Source organism: Stegostoma tigrinum, chromosome 19 (assembly GCF_030684315.1).
Source record: "Stegostoma tigrinum isolate sSteTig4 chromosome 19, sSteTig4.hap1, whole genome shotgun sequence".
Classification (NCBI taxonomy): Eukaryota; Metazoa; Chordata; class Chondrichthyes; order Orectolobiformes; family Stegostomatidae; genus Stegostoma; species Stegostoma tigrinum.
In genome coordinates, this window is record NC_081372.1 from 60,491,443 (window position 1) to 60,510,522 (window position 19,080).

The following is a 19,080-nucleotide window of genomic DNA, read 5'->3' on the forward strand; positions in this document are numbered from 1 at the left end:
CCTGATTCATTGATCAGTTGAAATAATCTTTTATTATTTAACATGTAAAGCGCCTGTACGAGTTACCCGTTCATTAAAAAAAATTATACAAGGTTAGATTATGAAATGTAAGTTGAAAGGTGGCCTGAAAGAGGCATTTAAAATATTAAAAAGATTCAGTAGGAGAAGCTTTGAAACTGTGCCCTCTGCTAGGACAGTCAGGAACAAGAAGTGAAAATGATAAATTTGAGTAGGGGCAGAGCAGGAAGAAAGGGAGAGAGATAATCAGGAAACAGTTCCCCATACAAAGGGCAGGAGAAATTTGGCTGTGGATGATAGGACAATAGTTGCATTCATGATTGAAGCTGACAGAATTTTGTTAGGTAAGGAATTCAGGGACATGAATCAAAGGCACGTAAATGGAGCTAAAAACAGAGCAATCATGATCTAACTAAGTGGCTGTACGTGCTCAAGCAGCTGAATGGCATCCTTCTGTTCCTGTGTACCATATATTAGTTCAGTAGCAGGGGAAAAAAAAAAAAAGAGGACAGGAGAACTGAGAGATGGGTTTCCTTCAGGTCTTGCTGGATTTAAGAACACGGTCTGATTAACACTGGAGAGGAAAACAGAATAAAGGTTTCAGCGTGACAACAGATTGCTACCTATGATGGATCCTGGAACCCCAGATAATGGAGATGGTCTTGTGATGCAATGGCTGTATCCCTAGCTTTAAACCAGCAGCCTGGGTTCAAGTCCCACCTGCTCCAGAGGTGTGTTATAACAAGTTGATTAGTAAATATCTAAATTAGCGGCCCAGTCATTTCATCAAATCAATAACAATACAAGCAAATTACTACATTATGTCTTCCGTAGTATGTTTGTTATATTCACCGCAGAGACCAGCGTATCACTTAAAACAAATAACTCCTGTAGAAACAGAATTATACCTTCTGTAACTGCTGCAAACCCTCTTCTGTTTTAATACAGGACTGTTCCACATTATAATCAATTCGGTCCAAGATAGTTCCCTGAAAATGAATATATAGAATGAGGCAGCTGTATGGTTAACCAAACTTTTATCAGATACAAAAGGGAAGTATGGCACAGTAAGAGACCCTTCAACCCTCCAGGTCTGTGCTGATCATCATGCCCTGACTAAACTAAAAAAAAACAAACCTTCTGCCCTTATTCGGACCATCTTCCTCTCTTCCCTCCCTATTCATATAACCATCCGGATGCCTCTTCAATGTCGCCCATATGCCTGCTTCCACCACCTCTTCTGGCAGTGTGTTCCAGGATCCTACCACTCTCTGTATGAAAAACTTTCCTTGCACATCTCCCTTAAACTTTTCCCCATCTCACCTTGAACCTGTGCCCCCTTGTAATTGAAACTTCATCCCTGAGAAAAATCCTCTGACTAACCACCCTACCTATGCCTCCCATAACTTTGTACACGTCCATCAGGTCTCCTCTCAGCCACTGTCTTTCCAATAAAAACAATTCTAGTCTTTTTAACCTTTCCGCACAGTCAATGCCCTGGGGACCGGGCAACATCCTGGTGAACCTTCTCTGCACTTTCTCCAAAGCTTCTATGTCCTTCTGGTAACTTGGCAACCAAAACCGCAAATAATACGCCAAATGTGGCCTAACAAGGGTTTTATAAAGCCGAAACGTGGTTTACCAACTCTTGTACTCTATGCCTTGGCCAATGAAGGTAAGCACGCCATATGCCTTCTTCATCACTTTGGCCACCTGTGTTGCCACTTTTAGGAAACTGTAGACCTGCACGCCCAGATCCATCCAAATGTTCGTGTTCCTAAGGGTTCCACCATTTACAGTATAATTCACACTTAAATTTGATAGTCCAAAATGCATCACCTCATATTTGGCTGGGTTGAACTCCACCCGTCATTTCTGTGCCTGAGTCGCTAATCTATCTATCTATATCTTATTGTATCCTTTCACAATCATCAGCAGTATCAGCAGCTCAACCAATCTTCATGTCATCTGCAACCTTACAAATCAGACAACCAGCATTTTCCTCCAGATCATTTATATATACTATAAACAGAGGACCGAAGACTGATCCTTGTGGAACACCACCAGTTACCTGTCTCTATTCTGACAAACACCCTTCTACTGCTACGCTCTGTCTTCTATGGCCAAGCCATGTTGTATCTATCCAGCTGGTCCACCCCGAATCCCATGTGATTTTAGTTATTATATCAAACTGCCACATAGGACTTTATCAATTGACTTCTATCAAATGACTTACTAAAATCCATATACATTATATCCACAGCTCTTCCCTCAATTATCTTAGTCACCTCTTCAAAAAAATTCTATCAGGTTGGTGAGACATGACCTTCCCCATACGAAACCATGCTGCCTGTTCCTAACTAGTCCATTTTCTTCCAAACGTGCACATATCCTGTCCCCCAGTCTCTTCTCTAAGAGCTTCCCCATCACAGATATCAGACTCAACGTCCTACAATTTCTTGGATTATCCCTGCTTCCTTTCTTAAAACAAGGGAACAACATTGGCTAATCTCCAGTTCTCTGGAACCTTGCCTGTGGTCAAAAAAGGTGTGGCAATATCTGCTAATGCCCCAGCTATTTCTTCCCTTGCCTCTCACAGTAACCCAGGGACTTGTCTACCTGAACGCAATTTAGGATACCCAGAACTTAGTCCTTTCATATATTGACATTCTCTAGAGCATTCACACACACACCCCTGACCTCAACATCAGTTATGTCCTTCTCCAGGTGAATATCAATATAAAGGAATCATTAAGGATCTCTTCCACTTCCTGTGACTCCACACTTAACTTCCCTCCTTTGTCCTTGAGCAGGGGGCTACTCTTTCCCTTGCTATCCTCCTTCTCCTAATATGAATAAAAAGCCTTGGGATTCTACTTGACCCTGTTTGCTAAAGGCATTTCATGGTCCCATTTAGCCTTCCTAATTCTGCATTGAAGTTTCTTCCTACTTTCTCTGCAGCCCCCAATGGCTTCATCAGTTTGTAGCTTCCTAGACATATCGTATGCTTCCATTTTCATTAGTTTACAATTTCCCTTGTCATCCATGGTTCCTGGATCCTGCCATTCCTATCCTTCAGTTTTACAGGGACATGCATGTCTTGCAATTTAGTCAACTGGTCTTTAAAAGCCTCCCACATGCCAGACATAGATTTGCACTCAAATAATTGCTCCCAATCCACATTTCCCAGTTCTTGTCTAATTTGGGTATAATTGGTCCTTGCCCAATTAGACATCCTCATCCGAGGGCCACTCTTGTCCTTGTTGATGATTACTCAAAATCTTATGGAGATATGGCTACTAAGCCCAAAATGCTCTCCCACTGAAATATTGACCACCTTTCCTGGCTCATTCCCTAATACCAAGTCTAGTATAGCCTTCTCGCCTGTTGGATTGTCTCAAAAGCCTTTGCAACATACTGACCAACAGAATGCTCCAGTGCTGCAGGGTGTTGACAAAGTGAAACTGGGTAAGCAAGAAGACATTGGGGTGGGAAAATGATTCCACGAATAACTTTTAATTTTGGAAGTAAGGTGTTGCCACTCTCACTTTGCTCTGAAGGGTTGTTTAATTGGGCTTCCCTACACCAGAATGAGCCAAGTAAAGTGGGCCACCTTCTTCCTGGAAGAATTCCAACCTCTGATCACTGCCAACATGATTTGGTGGTGTATAAAGCACAGGGTTGAATATGGAGCTGGCGCGGGGTCAGGGAGTGTCGGGTGGTGATAAGCTGAAACTGGAAAACACCGGAGGTTAAACACATGTACATGTGCATGATTCCCTTCTTCTAGTAGCAAAGCTGAAAAGGAATTTTATTTTTACATCCAAATGCTTCTTTAAAATCAACCAACCTGCTCCACAATCATGCTGGCCAGCTCTCTGAAAATTTCATTCAAGTCCAATATTGACTGCACAATCTGTCGGATCTCCTTTTCTCGTTCTTCCACCATCAAAGTGTTCTCTTCCACCAGGAGTAGCTGTTCGTGTGTAAAACCCTGTGAATACAACAGAGAAGGAATAAGGCCTACACAGATACCTTTAGTACACAAGGCCAATTAAATCAATCACGGACAGGGTACAACAGGAAATTTTAGTAAATTGTTCACGCCTTCCCTTGCTACATTCTTGGGAGGCACTCATCTCAAAGACAACTGGCATTAGTTGCCTTGTAGTCTGAATTAAGTGACATATTCAGTCACTTCAGAGGGAATGACAGTCAATTATGTTAGTGTGGAACCAGACTCATCTGTAGATCAGACTTGAGAAAGACAGATTTCCCTCTCTTGACAACATCAGTGATTATGGCCAGTTCCTATCAGAAACTGACAGTTTCAAAGTCACTTTTATGGGTATCAATTTTACATTGCCAGAACTTAAGCTGAATTCAAATTCTCACAATCTTGTAGTGGGGTTTGAACTGGACCTTTAGTTCTTTAGCCAATACCAGCTCAGTAGCATTACACTTTCACAGCGTAAAAGAGGCCACTTGGATAAAAACATTCAGAAACAGTGTGAAGCACCTATTATCTAGCTACAAGTCATAACCCATGCTTTCATGACAGTCCTGATTTCCACATACACCATATACATTTCTAGTCCTCTTCAGTTTTGAAGAAGTCATTCTGCACTCAGAATGTTAACTGTCTGTCTGTCTGTCTCTCTCTCTCCACAACTACTGCCAGAGTTGCTGAGTTTCTCCAGCATCTGCTCTCTATTTCAGATCTCCAGCATCCATAGTACTCTGCTCTTATTGTCTTAAATTGGATACCTAGATTGCAACAGTAATTAGATAATAACTCTCAAAATGCTTAGCCCTGAACAATCTTGCACTCCATTCTTGTGGCACAGGCCCCACAACGTAAAATTATCTACTCTTAAAATGCTGTCATTTATTGCTGCCACAAAGCAATAATCGCTAACAAAGTTCACATTAACCTCAATTTCACAGTTGGTAGATTATAGTATCTCTAATGCTCAGTTTATTCTGGGAAGGAACAACAGCAGTGTTTATTCACTGGTTCACACCTCATTAATGTGCAGGGAATGCAAGAACAAACATATGGAAGGACATCCATAAATAACACCCTATTAATGTTCAATTAGTTATGGTGTTTTTAAAACCTTTCTAATTTGTTTTGAAGAGGTCTAAGGTTAGTTAGTACTAAATATTGGCCGCCCTTAAGTATAGCAAGTTGCTTTGCAGTCTTGTTTAGTCTATTCAATGGGGAGCTACAACAGTCGCGGTGATCACTTGAATACTACTACCCTTGTTCTGAAGTGTCGTCTTTGGACTCAAATTTAACACTGCTTCCCTGTCCACAGAGCTGCTGAGTTTCTCCAGCATTCTCTGCTATATTTCAGATTACCAGCATCTACCATTTTCGCTTTTATTTACTGCCCTAGTATGCTGGATATAACACACAGCAGCTAAACTATGTTCACACATACATCCCACTCTAAGGCAATGGGGGCTGTGCCACCAAATAGAGCCATAGAGATATACAGCACAGAAACAGACCCTTCAGTTCAACTCGTCCATGCCGACCAAATATCCTAAATTAATGTAGTTCCATTTGCCAGCATTTGGTCCATATCCGTCTAAACCACTCCTATATATATATATACCCATCAAGGTGCATTTTAAATGTTGTAACTGTAGTAGTCTCCACCACTTCCTTTGGCAGTTCATTCCATGCACGCTCTACCCTCTACGTGAAAAAAAACTGGGTCCCTAGTGCCCTTTTAAATTTTCCCCCTCTCATCTTTAACCTACGCTGTCTAGTTTTGGACTCCCCTATGCTGGAGAAAAGACTTTGACTAACAATCTATCCATGCTCCTCGTGATTTTATAAACCTCTATAAAGGTCACCCCTCAGCTTCCAACGGCCCAGGGAAAACAGCCCCAATCAATTCAGCTTCTCCTTATGAGAATCAGATAATAACACTAATATTGTTTGATTAATATCTCCGCAGCATAGCGTTGATGATTAATGTACCCACTTTGTCATAAAGATTGTTGTCTTCACCATCATCCATTAGTGGCACTGATGTATCAAAAAAGTGTTTGGACCTTTCCTCTCGATTCTTCAAACCTATCACATAAACAAAAATGCTGTAAATAGAAGGGTGCAAACATGCAGCGTGTGAATAACAACAATTATTTTAGTCCCTTCTGCTGATTAGGCATATCCTAGTTAACAGGGTTCAATAGGAGCCCCTTTCAAATTCTGTTGATTCCACTGGAATTCCTGAATCTTGCTGCGATAAATGGATGCCAGCAGTATAAAATTCCTCACTCGTTCTACACTGCACAATGAATGTCAGCTCACCCCACATTCTAAGTGCGTAGGATTTCTCTCAAGAATGTCAGAATACTTGCACACACTTGTTAAGCAGAGCAACTGTTACGGGGCTTCCAAAATATTACATATGCTGTTCAGAAGATGCATTTCAAAGCCTTCAAATAAGTTTGTAAAACCAAAAATCTCTCAAGAGGTGTAAAAAAAAAAGGAAGCTTGGCTAAATATTTATAAATCTGTTTAGGCCTCAGCTAGAATTGTGTGTCCATTTTCTGGACATGGCACTTTAGAAAAAAATATTGACACTATAGTGAGGACAAAGAGTAGACTGATCATATTGGTACGGAAAGATTGAAGAACACAAGAATAGGATTAGTAAGGGAATCAAGGGGAAGACGAGAATGGGACTGAAAAAAAACAGCAGCAATGATTGAATGACACAGCAGATTCGAAGGGCTGAATGGCCCAATTCGGCTCCTATATCTTGTAGGGTTTTGATTGTTCGCTACAGGATCTAGAATTTTTAATAGAGGTATAACAGGTGTTCAAATTTGAGGAACTTTGTTTCAGCATATAAGAAAATTGGAGGATCAGTAACCGCCTAATTTTAAGATATTCAAGAAAAGCAGATATTTTTATGTAAACGCAGAAAGTTTTAAACTGGAATTCTCTGCCCAAAGGATTTGGATGTAAATTTACTAACGACCAAGTTTTTTTTTAAGATTAGATCCCCTACAGTGTGGGCCCAACATGTCCACACTGCCCCTTACAGCATCTTACCCAGACCCATCCCCCTATAACCCACACACCCCTGAACACTATGGGCAATTTGGCATGGCCAATCCACCTAGCCTGGACTGTGGGAGGAAACCGGAGCACCCGGAGGAAACCCACGCAGACACGGAGAATGTGCAAACTCCGCACAGACAGTCACCCGAGGCTGGAATCAAACCCGGGTCCCTGGTGCTGTGAGGCTGCTGTACTAACCACTGAGCCACTGTGCTGCCCCCAAGGGCAAAACTCTGCAGACAGGGGGCGCTAAATGGCTGCCTATACTGCAAGATACTCTGACAGTCTCAATGAAGGAACTGAAACTCCAAAGTAGTAGTTACTGTAACAATTCTTCTGCTCATAAACTGTTAACGCTAACGTAATTTTAGTAACATCAGTTTTAATTTGAAGATATTTGATGCTTCCTCCATTCATTAATCAACACAAATCCTCCCATGTCCTACACAACACTGTTCACATTGATATACAAAGGGCCCATGATGCTCAAACAATAGTATTCAGATTAAAATGGTTCCCAGCCCTTGGCTGCATACGTTTGAGATAGCTGGACTGAGCATGCCGAAAGTTGGTCGACAGATCTTGAAGGGCTTGTGCCAGAGAAGTGACGACATTTCGAAGGACCCGTTCTTCCTGCTCTGTACAACTGCGCCATTTGCTTTGCAGACTCTGTACCGCTCGCTGACACCTGTGGAACATCTGAAAGGAAAAGAAGCAGTAACAGGAAGGTTAGGACATCCAATTCACGTTTCAGTACTGTTTTAAATGTCAAACAAGGGAAACGTTGTTAATGTAGAGAAACGTATCTACTGTACAAAAGTGGAAGAGACATGCCAAAATGAATCGTTTGCTTTCTGGTTGAAGAACGAGTCAGCTAATAGATAAGATTTTAACAATACATGTTTGACGTACATCTGCACACTGCACATTAGCATGCCTTGCTGATATCACTTTCAACAGGAATTGTCTGCCATGACGCTGGCAGAAAGAATCGGTGGCACAGTGGTTCGTGCTGCTGCCTCACTGCCCGGGACTCGGGATCAATTCCACCGTGGGGTGACTGTCTGTGCGGTGTTTGCACATCCTTCTCGTGTCTGCATGGGTTTCCTCCCACAGTCCAAAGATGTGCAGGCTAGGTGGATTGGCCATGCTAAATTGCCCATAGTGGTCAGGAATGTGTAGGTTAAGTGGGTTATAGGGGGATGGGTCTGTGTGGGTTGCTCTGAGGGTCAGTGTGGACTTGTTGGGCTGAAGGGCCTGTTTTTACACTGTCAGGATTCTATGATTCAATCGCAAATTCTCTGAAGGAATGGACAAATATCATTTTTCCCGGTGCTTCTGCTGCCAAAATCTCAGCAGGCAATCTTCAGCTGAAATTCGCACCCTCCTATGTTAACAGTTCAGTTCACCTTTTGTGCAGGTATCTGCACCTGGACAGATTGTACATGATAAAATCTGACTGCATTCACATTGCCACTGTGTGACATAATTTTCAAGTGATTTCCTCCGCACTCCTCTGCTGAAAGCTTCACTGTGATACAGTCCCATGGCTGCTCGCGGCTTGTTGAACTGTTCTCCCTTTCTACATACAAACCATTTTCCTTTCTGATGAAATTATGTCTAGCGAGTTTTCATCCTGGCTTCAGATTTACTCAGGTTGTTTCATCTTACTGCTTGAACTCAAGGTAATTCACTCTCATGCAGGGAGCTGAAGAATAAAATTAAATGGGCTAGCTTGAAACAAGATGTATTGAAGTGAAGCTGGGTTAGCTTAGAGAAAATAAAGTGGATTTAAAAACAAAAGGTAAAGATAAGGGCTGCTCTCTCACTGACTAGAGACTACTGATGTGATTTAACTAGAGAGAGTCACCAGACCTCAGGTGAGGGAAGAAGGTGAGGAGAGTCCTTCATAGTAACCTCAACCAGTTTGGGAAGTATAGTCACATGGCAGAGAAACAGGCCATTCGATCCACCAGGTCTATGCCAACCAACAAATATTAAACTACACTAACCCCATTTACTGGCATTTGGTCCACAGCCTCCTGTATCCTGGCATTTTAAGTGCACAGAAACAAAAACAGAAATTTCTGGAAAAGCTCAGCATCGGAAGTTTTTCGTTTTCAGTGGTCGCCCACGTGCTTAAGTATTGCGAGGGTACCTGCCTCCATCTTCTCAGACTGCCCATTCTATGTTTCTACTACCACATTTTCTTTCTCACATCTCCTCTAAAGTGCTTATTCTTCACCTTAAACTTATGCCTTCTGTTCTTAAGCAAGTCTGTCATGGAGAAAACATTCTCATGATCTACTCTGTCTGTGTCTCTCAAAATTTTCTATACATCAATCAGATTACCGCTCAGTTTCCTCTGCGCCAAGGAAAACCAACCCAGCCTATCCAGTCTCTCCTCTTTTCATCCCAGGCAACACCCTGATGAATCTCCTTCTGTACCCTCTCCAATACAATAAGATCCTTCAATCAATGTGGTGACCAGAACTGCAATCGGTATCGTGGCCTAACCAATGTTTTATAAAGTTCTAACTAGGCTTCCTTGCTCCTTTATTTTACACCCGGGATAATGAAAGCAAGTATCCTGTATGCCTTCGTCACCACACCGTCTACCTGTGTTGACACCTTCAGGGATCTATGAATTTGGACACCCAGGTCCCTTTCCTCCTTAGTACTTGCCAGGGACCTACCATTCATTTGTGTATATCCGTCCCTTATTAGAGCTCCCAAGATGCATCATCTCACAATTTCTAGGATTAAAGTTCATCTGTCATTGTTCTGCCCAATTTACCAGCTGATCAAAGTCACATTGCTGCCTGCGACCAGTCTCCTTACTAATACCACCCATTTTTGTGTCATATTCAAACTTACTAATTAAATCTTCTACATTCACATCCAAGTTGCTAACGTACATAACAAACTGCAAGGATCATGAAGCACTACTTGCCTTGGATCCCATGGGCTCTTATCATTTGGTCCAGCCTTCCACGTGGAACCTTCACAAAGGCCTTACTGAAGTCCACGTAAACCACATCAACCTCACTAACCTCATCAATACATTTCAGTCACCTTTTGAAAAAACTCAATTAAGTCAGTCAGACAGGATCTCCCTTTAACAATCCATGCTGACTACTCATGATCAATCACTTCCTTTCCAAGTGCTGATTAATCCCGTCCCAAATTTTTCCAATAATTTGGATATCACTGAGTTTAACCCACTCTGTTAGCATCATTTTGCCTTGCAAACCAGCCAGTCAACTGAGCTAACTGATGCCCCTCATGAGGTTATATGGTTCAAAGAGCAAAATACAAGATAAACACTGATCCAGGAGCAATTATTTTTACAGGAAGATCTTGATGTTATGACATGTACAGAAAGCTGATTTAAACCAGACAAGAACTGAATATGATCTTCTTGAGCATTATTTTGGGCAGACAGAAAAGCTGAGGGGAAGTGGCAATATTGATTAGAGAGAAAAGTCGGTACAAAATCAGTTATGAAGGTTGATATTACAACTGGTTTCCTTGGAAAAGGAAAAGGCTGAGAGGAGAAGTGAACCTGCACAGCTGGCTGCCTACGTTGTTTAGTTCCTACAAACTTCCACACAGGAGTTCAGTCTTAAAAAACCAAGAAGTAGAATTCACAGCTGACATTGGAGAAACCTCAGTATGGCTTTATAGGACCGATCAACTAAGGGCTTTCTTTTTAAAATCTAACCATACTGGTTTTTTTAAAATCTACATTAGGAGCAGGATGATTTTTGTTTGTTTATATGTTTTGTTGAGATCTATCTGGGACTGGAACTGCCAAAGTGTTACAGGATTGAATGGAGAGGAATTTGATACGTGTGTACAGAACATTTTGTTTAAGTGTAAACGTAGGTACTAAGTTACTCTAGACCAGTAAGACTGTGCTAATTTCTGGGGCTGTAGATTGTTAAGGTGCAGAAATGGTGTTTAGTGGAGTGATGTGCTCTTCCTATTGGAGATGGAAGATTAGGGAGGATTTCAATGTTACGTCAACAGGACTAGCTGCAAATCCTATTGGATTACATGGACATGTTGGAGCAGCAGTTAGAAGCAACAAGGAATGTACAGCAGCTTGGAGATGTGTTGAATGGCGTTTCAGGAAGGTAGAAAAACTGCAGATAAAGTTGGGTAGACAAATTACCTATAGGAAAGGTAGAACATATAGGGGGTAGTGCAGGAGTCTCCTGTGGCTATCCCCATCTCAAACAAGTATGCTGTTTTGGAAAACGTACAGGCGATGGACTCTCAGGGGAACGTAGCACCAACAGCCAAGTTTCGGGTACCAAGACAAGCTCCACTATAACAAGGGACACATCATCTTCCAAGTGATATGTTGTGATAGGGGACTCTCTAGTCAGAGGTACAGACAGACATTTCTGTGGCTGGCAACAAGATACCAGAATGTTGCTTCCTGGGTACCAGAGTCAAGGATATCCGGGAGAGGATGCAAAACAGTCTCAAAGTTGGGGGCGGGCAGCAGAAGGTCATTGTACACATTGGAACAAACACTACAAGTAGGGAAATGAGGCTCCGAGGAGAGAATACAGGAAATTAGGCAGGAATTTAACAAGTAGATCCTCGAAGGTCATAATATCTGGATTATTCTTGATGCCACATGATGGTGAGAGTAGGAATAGGTGGACAGAGCAGGTGTGGCTGAGGACCTGGTGTATGGGAGAAGGATTCACATTTTGGATCATTGGAATCTCTCATGGGGAAGAAATGGCCTGCATGAAAAAGGGTGGACTGCACCTGAATTGGAAGGGGACTAATACACTGGTGGGGAGGATTTAATCCTGTGTGTACATGTGCAAGGCAGATTGCGGGGTAGGAGTGGCGGGGGGGAAACCAACCTAAAGAGATAATGAGAAACGAGACACTGTCTGACACTGTTGCAGTTGGAAAGAAGGCAAATCAAACAGTCAAGGCAGGCAAAAACAAAGCAGAGAACCAAGTGGGACTGATAATTAAACTGCATTTATCTCAATGCAAGAGGCCTAACAGAGGTAAGACAGATGAACACAAGGCTGGAGGCGAACATCGGACTGGGATATCATAGACATTACAGAAATGCGGCTCAGTACAGAGAGGACTGGCAGCTTAATGTTTTAGGGTATTGGTGCTATTGAAGGATAGAAAGGGGGCAAGAGGACGGCAGTAGCGTTTTTGAAAAGGAACAACATTATGGCTGGACTTAGGCAGGATATTCCAGGGCGTACACCCAGTGAAGTTATTTGGGTGGAACTGAGTAATAAGAAAGGGGTGATTATCTCATTGGGATTGTACTACAGTCCTGCCAATAGCCAGTGAGAAATGAAGCAGCAAATTTGGAATGAGATCTCAGTTATCTGTAAGAATAATAGGATGGTAATAGTAGGGGATTTTAACTTTCCAAACATAGACTGGGACTGCCAAAGTGTTAGGGGATTAAATGGAGAGGAATTTGATAAGTGTGTACAAGAACATTTTCTTATTCAGTATCTGCACGTACCATGCAAACAAAGACCTTCTCTTGGGAAATAAGGCAGGGCAAGTGACTAAGGAGTCAGTGTGGGAGCACTTTGGGGCAAGAGATCACAATTCTATTAGTTTTAAAATAAAGGATAGACCTGAACTAAAAGTTAAATTCTAAATTAGAGAAAGGCCAATTTTGATGACATTAGGGAAGAACTTTCAAATGTTGATTGGGGGCGGGGGGCAATGTTCTCAGGTAAAGGGATGGCTGGAAAATGGGAAGCCTTCAAAAATGGGATGATGAGACTCCAGAGACTGTTTGTTCCTGTTAGGGTGGAGGGAAAGGCTGATATGTATAGGGAATACTGATGACTAAAGAAATTGAGGTTCTGGTCAAGAAAAAGAAGAAAGTTTATGTCAGGTATAACTGCAGAGATTGAGTCAATCCCTGGCATCTGGATGAGTATATATATGAGTAGGAAGAGTTTAAAGGGATATGGGCAAAATGCTGGCAAAAGGGACCAGATTAGTTCAGGATATTTGGTTGGTACAGATAAGTTGGACCAAAGCATTTATTTCCACACTGTAAATCCCTATGACTCTGATAGACCATTTTAGAATCATGAGCTTTTTTACAGTCAATAGGGTGGAATGTTCCCACTTGTGAAAAGATTGAGAACAACAGTTTCAACAGAATCAGTACAAGAACCAAAAGTAACACGAGGATACTTTTTTTAATGCAGCAAGCGCTTAAAGCCCAGAATTAACTACTTGAAACTGATGTTAAATTCAATAAAGGCATTCGAAAGGGAATTAGAGGATTATCTGAAAGGGAGTCTTGTAGATATTATACTTGGTTCCTTCATCCAAATCATTACTCTATATAACGATTAGCCACATGACGCTAAGTTTTAGTCCAACAGGTTTACCTGAAATCACAAGCTTTCGGAGTGAAGATTCTTCATCAGTTGAAGTCGCTTCACCTGGCAAAGGAGTAGTGTTGTGAAAGCTTGTGATTTCAGATAAACCTGCTGGACTATAACCTGGGGTCATGTGACTTCTGACTTTGCCCACCCCAGTCCACATTATATGGTGCTTATCTGGGGTCAAAGCACTGATCTCTGCAGAACCTGACTGGACACAGGTTGCCGTGCAGAAAATGACTTATTTATGCCTGTTCCTTGTTTCCTGACTGCCAACTAGTTCCCTATTATTGTCAGCACACTACTCAAGCCCATGCACTTTACTTTTACATGGGAATTTATCAAAAGCCGAGAGCCCTAGTAAACACCAACTAGTTTCCTCCTCTAAATCATTAATATATATTGATTAGCTGGGGCCCAAGCACTGACCCAACTAGTAAAACGGACTGCCACTCAGAAAATGATTCGTTTGTTCTTGTTTTCTGTTTGCCAGCCAGTTCTTTAACTTACCTGGTTAGACGATGTATACACTTCTGGTTACCATATTACAAAGGATTAGAGCACAGGGAGAAGTGTTAAAAATTCTCTGAAGGATTTAGAAACACATTGTCATAAGGAAAATATATATAGACTTGATCTATTTCCTTTAGAAAAAAAATGGCCAAGTGGTGATCTAGGGACTTTGAAATTGTGTTCCCAACGTGAGGCAGAGCCAAACTTAAGGTCATAAGTACAAGATAGCCACCAATAAATCCAATAGGGAATGCAGAATGTAGAAAGCTTCATGCAGGAAGTAGAGAGGACATAAAATCTGCTAGCATAGCACTAATCTGACTGGCAAAGATGCACTTAAGGAGAAGTTAATTAAGTAGACCTGGGAGAAAGGAATAAGAGATGTCAAAGCAAAATGAAGTAAATAGTATGGCAGGAAGCTCAAATGGAACATTAATGCTACCAAATGCTTGTTACGCCAAATGGGCTGTTTCTGTGCTGGAGACTCTGTGCCTGTTGTTGTTCACCATTCTGGTAATCAAGACTGTAAGTTGAAATGACCTTAGCAGGATTTTTGAGCAACGTAGATGTGCAGCGGCAACACAGAAGGTGCGAGTTTGCTGCTCAAGTGAAACAAGCCATCCAAATGCAGCCAACAACCCTGAAGTTACGTTTGTAATGTTGGAAAGGAACATACGTAACAAAAGGACTTGGGTACCATAGCAAGCCATTTAGCCCTTTCAATTGTGGTTTCAACTCCATTTTCCTGTCGGCCGCACATGACAGTTCATCCCTTTGCCCATCAAAAATTTATCTAATGCAACCTGGAATAATTTCAATGACCCAGTCTTGGGTGGGCTGCCTGACAGATATGTCAAAAGATATGGGAGTGATCAGAAAAGTAGGATTAGAATAGAGGCTCAAAGGGAGAAGAATTAGCACTGATTTTAGACAGACAGGTGCTTAAAATTCTACTGTTAGTTTCTTATTAAAGCAGAGGACATACACCCTTTCTGACCCCCAGATCTCTCCACTCTTATTGATGCTGCCTCACTGCAGAAGTATCCCAGACCTGTGTTATTTCCTGCGTGGTGATTTCTATTGCATGCTCCTCCTCACTGCTGTCATCCAGTGTTGGCCTGTTCAAATACTTGTCATGTAAACTAGCCAGCTCCTTCATCTTCTGTTTTATTCTGGTGATGTCAAACTGAATCTGAAAGAACAAAAAGAATTACAAATACATACCAACATCTTAATCTGATGGATTTTGACACTTGCACTGATTTGATCTTCAAGTTGCTATCTTTGACCTAGTTCTGCAACAGCCCTTATCGGCATCCTAAATTATGTCCAAAGTGAATATAACAAAGATAAATGATCCTTACCTATTCTGCTCAATCTGTCTGCAGTTGGTTTCAACATTGCCCTCCAATGCCTCTCTACTGCTTCCCAGATGAGTGTAACTGCGCTCACCTCGATCCATATCCAAACAGTCACAGATGACAACTGGCCAATAATGGCTTCTCTTCCAGTTCCTGCACTATGATCTCTGCTGGTCCCCCCACCTCAACCGATACCATATCTATATGCTGTCCCTCAGCAACAGCATCCAAAGATACATCAGGTTCCAAGCGTACACTGATGGTACGCAGCTCTCTCTCATTACCATCTCTTTTGGCCCCTGCACTGTCTCCAATTTCTCATTCCGCTTGTCTGAATTCCAACACTGCATGAAAAGAAATGTTCATTGATTAAATATTGCAGGAAAGTTAAAGCACTGAGCTTTGGTTCCAGCCACCACCTGTGCTCCAGAAAGTGAACCAGATTACACCTTTGTTTTCTATTTCACCCTGAACTCAGCTTCTGACCCCATACCCTTTCAATCCCTACGACTGTCTATTTCAACCACATTGATATCCTCTTCCTTCTCTGCCTCTGCCCGTCTTCCCCATTTGTGTTTTGCTCCTTGCAACCATAACTCTCATGTTGAGGTTGGTTGGTTCGCCAAGCTGGTTTGTTGTTTTGCAGAAGTTTCATTACCATGCTTGGTAACATCCTCAGTGCAGCTTCTGATGAAGCGTCGGTATGTTTTCCCGTCTGGTTTTTAAACTCTGGGGTCTGTTGAGATGGATTGCCTCACTTCTGGTTTTCCTTCGTAGTGGAATGTATGTAGGGTCGAGTTCAACGTGTTTGCTAATAGCATGCTTCATGGAGTGCCATGCTTCCAGGAATTCTTGTGCTTGTCTATGCCTCGCCTGCCCCAGGATCTTGGTGTTGTCCCAGTCGAAGTCGTGGTTCTCCTTGTCCATGTGGATTGACTATGACTTCAACTGGGACAAAACCAAGATCCTGGGGCAGGCGAGGCAGAGACAAGCACAAGAATTCCTGGAAGCATGGCACTCCATGAAGCATGCTATTAGCAAACACGTTGAACTCGACCCCACATATATACCACTATGAAGGAAAACTGGAAGTGAGGCAATCCATCTCAACAGACCTCAGAGTTTAAAAACCAGGTGGGAAAACACATAGACGCTTCATCAGAAGATGCACTGAGGATGTTACCCAGCATGGCAACGAAACGTCTACAAAGCAACAAACCAGCTCGGCGAGCCAACTAACCTCAAAACCCACAAGCTGAGCTACAGATCTACTCCAAAACCTTAGAAATGTAACTCTCTGAATGCATCTCATTATCCGCTTGGGGACTCTTCAGCCATCAAGAGTCCAAGCAATTTCTGCTTTTATCTCTGAATGCCCTGCTGGGTGGCCTCCTATTATCCACACCATGTAAACGTCAGCTCATCCACTGTACTGCCAACGCATCTGGTTCACACCACCTCCTAGTTCCTTATCATTCCTCTACTCATTGATCACTGTTTCCACAACATCTCCTATTTAAAAACAAAACCTTACTGCTACATTCAAATTTCTCCATGACTTCATTCCACTCCAATTCAGCAACTTCCAACAGCCCTACATCTCTCTGAGAACACTGTGTTCCTTTGGTTCTGGCCTCTCATCTTCTCTTTTCATCACGGCACTACTGGCAGCTGTGACTTCACCTGCATTTCCAAGCACTGGAAATCTGCCTCTAAATTTTCCATTTTCCTGCATCACTGGTCCCTTTAAATTGTTCCCCAAAACTGCCATACTGACCAGGTTTGTGGTCCCTTGTCTAAATATCTCTTTCTGAGACTTGGTACCAATCTTTGTCTTACAGGATGCCTATGATACACCTGGTTTGCAATGTTAAGGTCATATACAAATGCAGTTTGAAAGTCTCATCATTCCATTTGGAATGCAACCCCAAGCAATTGCTGGTTACAGGAAATATCCCCATCTTTTGCCACCACTAAGCCCCTCACTCTGATTGTGGAATGCCCCACTTTCCTCTGTCTGCCAGAATTTGATTTTAGGAAGCCTCTCTACACTTTGGCAGAACGATCATCCCCCAAAACCCACAACTGATGATGGGGACACCTGTTCTTTCCGGTCAAAACCCACAAGATCAACCCTCACCAGCAACACTCACTGATTGAATGGACTCTTGGACGCTCCCCAACCACTACACCCACAATACTCGAAATATCTATCTAACTTCCCCAATGAAATCCTAAACCTGTAAGACTTCATTACCCAGAAATATTCTAGTCACTTACCTGCTCCACTCCATCCACCCATTTTGGAGGCACTTTCTTAGTTACACCAATGGCAGCTTCTGGATCCAGGCTGATCCCAGACACCAATGCCATACGATCATCAGCTATCTGTCAACAAGATAAGCATACAGTCAATGTACCCCTCCTACATAGCAATCCAACATCATTTTCTGGTTGCACATCTCCAGATACTAAAGGTGGAAAAAAAGAACGTCACCCAACTACTAATCCAGATCAACAGGCTAATATCCTGGGGATCTTAGGTACGAATCCCACCAAGGAAGATGATGAAATCTGAATTCACTAAGTGGTCTGGAACTTATGGCTAATGGATACCATGCATTGCTGATTGTCATAAAACCCATCTGATTTGCTAATGCCCTTTGGGCAGGAAAGCTGCTGCCCCTCACTGGTCTTGCCTGTATATTCCTCCAAACCAATAGCAATGAGTCCTTAAGGACAAAGTGATTAGACAAGATATTTGATAGGTGGTGAGGGAAATAACAAGAGGAAAAAGCATATTGACCTGGTCACAGTGGGTCTGCGCACAACAGTATTGGTAGAAGCGGGGTCAACATATAGCCACTGCAGAGATGATGCCCTTTCTTCACACTGAAGTTGCCCTTCTTTGGTCCTATGGCATTATCACCGTCGTGAATGGAACAAATTTCAAATAGATCTAGCAACTCAAGAGATGCCATGGGAAATCAACAGCAACATATTCAGCCACAATCTGTAATCTCAGAGCCTGACATATCCATTACCTACTTTACCATTACCAACTCGGCAGGAGATTAGCCCTGGCTCAATAATTGGTGCAAGAGACTATCTAAAAACGGAGGTATCAACCTGTTGAAACTATGACACAGGACGTAGTGCTTCCCACACTGCATGCAACGCAGCTGTGCAATCCAAAACCAATGGATCAGATCAGGCCTGCCACATTCAGTCATAAATGGTGGTAGACAATTAAATGACAAGGATGAGTATATGAATAGGAAAGGTTTAAAGAGAAATGGGCCACACGCTGGAAACTTGTTTAGGATATCTTGTCGGCATGGATGAGTCAGACTGAAGGGCCTGTTTCCATGCTGTACAGCTCTATGACTCTACGACAAACATCCACATCCTCAATGGTTTTACTTTATTTTGCAGAGGTTGGGATGGCACCCCATGAGTGCAAAAGATAAAGGTGGAGCATTAACAACAATCTTCTGCCAGAATGCCAGGTGGATGCCCATTTCAGCCTCCTCCAGAGGTCATCATCATCACAAATGTCAGCCATCAATTAATTCGATGCACTGCACGTGATAATCGAGGAACGGCTGCTAGCATTGAAAACCTGCAAAGGCTATTGGCTCTTACAACAATCCCGGAGAAGCACTGAAAACCTGTGTTCCGGAACTCG

General features: G+C 42.4%; 1 protein-coding gene across 4 annotated transcripts in view; it reads right to left on the bottom strand.

Moving 5' to 3' along the window:
• stx16 (syntaxin 16) overlaps window positions 1-19,080 on the bottom strand; it is a 108,453-nt gene that overhangs the window by 7,427 nt on the left and 81,946 nt on the right. For all 4 annotated transcript variants that reach the window (XM_059652889.1, XM_059652888.1, XM_048549725.2 and 1 more), the window contains exons 2-7: window positions 17,673-17,780; window positions 15,083-15,223; window positions 7,642-7,804; window positions 6,018-6,109; window positions 3,869-4,012; window positions 927-1,007 (exon numbers count right to left, since the gene is read on the bottom strand). In XM_059652889.1, the coding sequence (XP_059508872.1) occupies window positions 927-1,007; window positions 3,869-4,012; window positions 6,018-6,109; window positions 7,642-7,804; window positions 15,083-15,223; window positions 17,673-17,765 (714 nt within the window). In that variant the 5' untranslated portion in view covers window positions 17,766-17,780. The remainder of the gene's footprint in view (window positions 1-926; window positions 1,008-3,868; window positions 4,013-6,017; window positions 6,110-7,641; window positions 7,805-15,082; window positions 15,224-17,672; window positions 17,781-19,080) is intronic.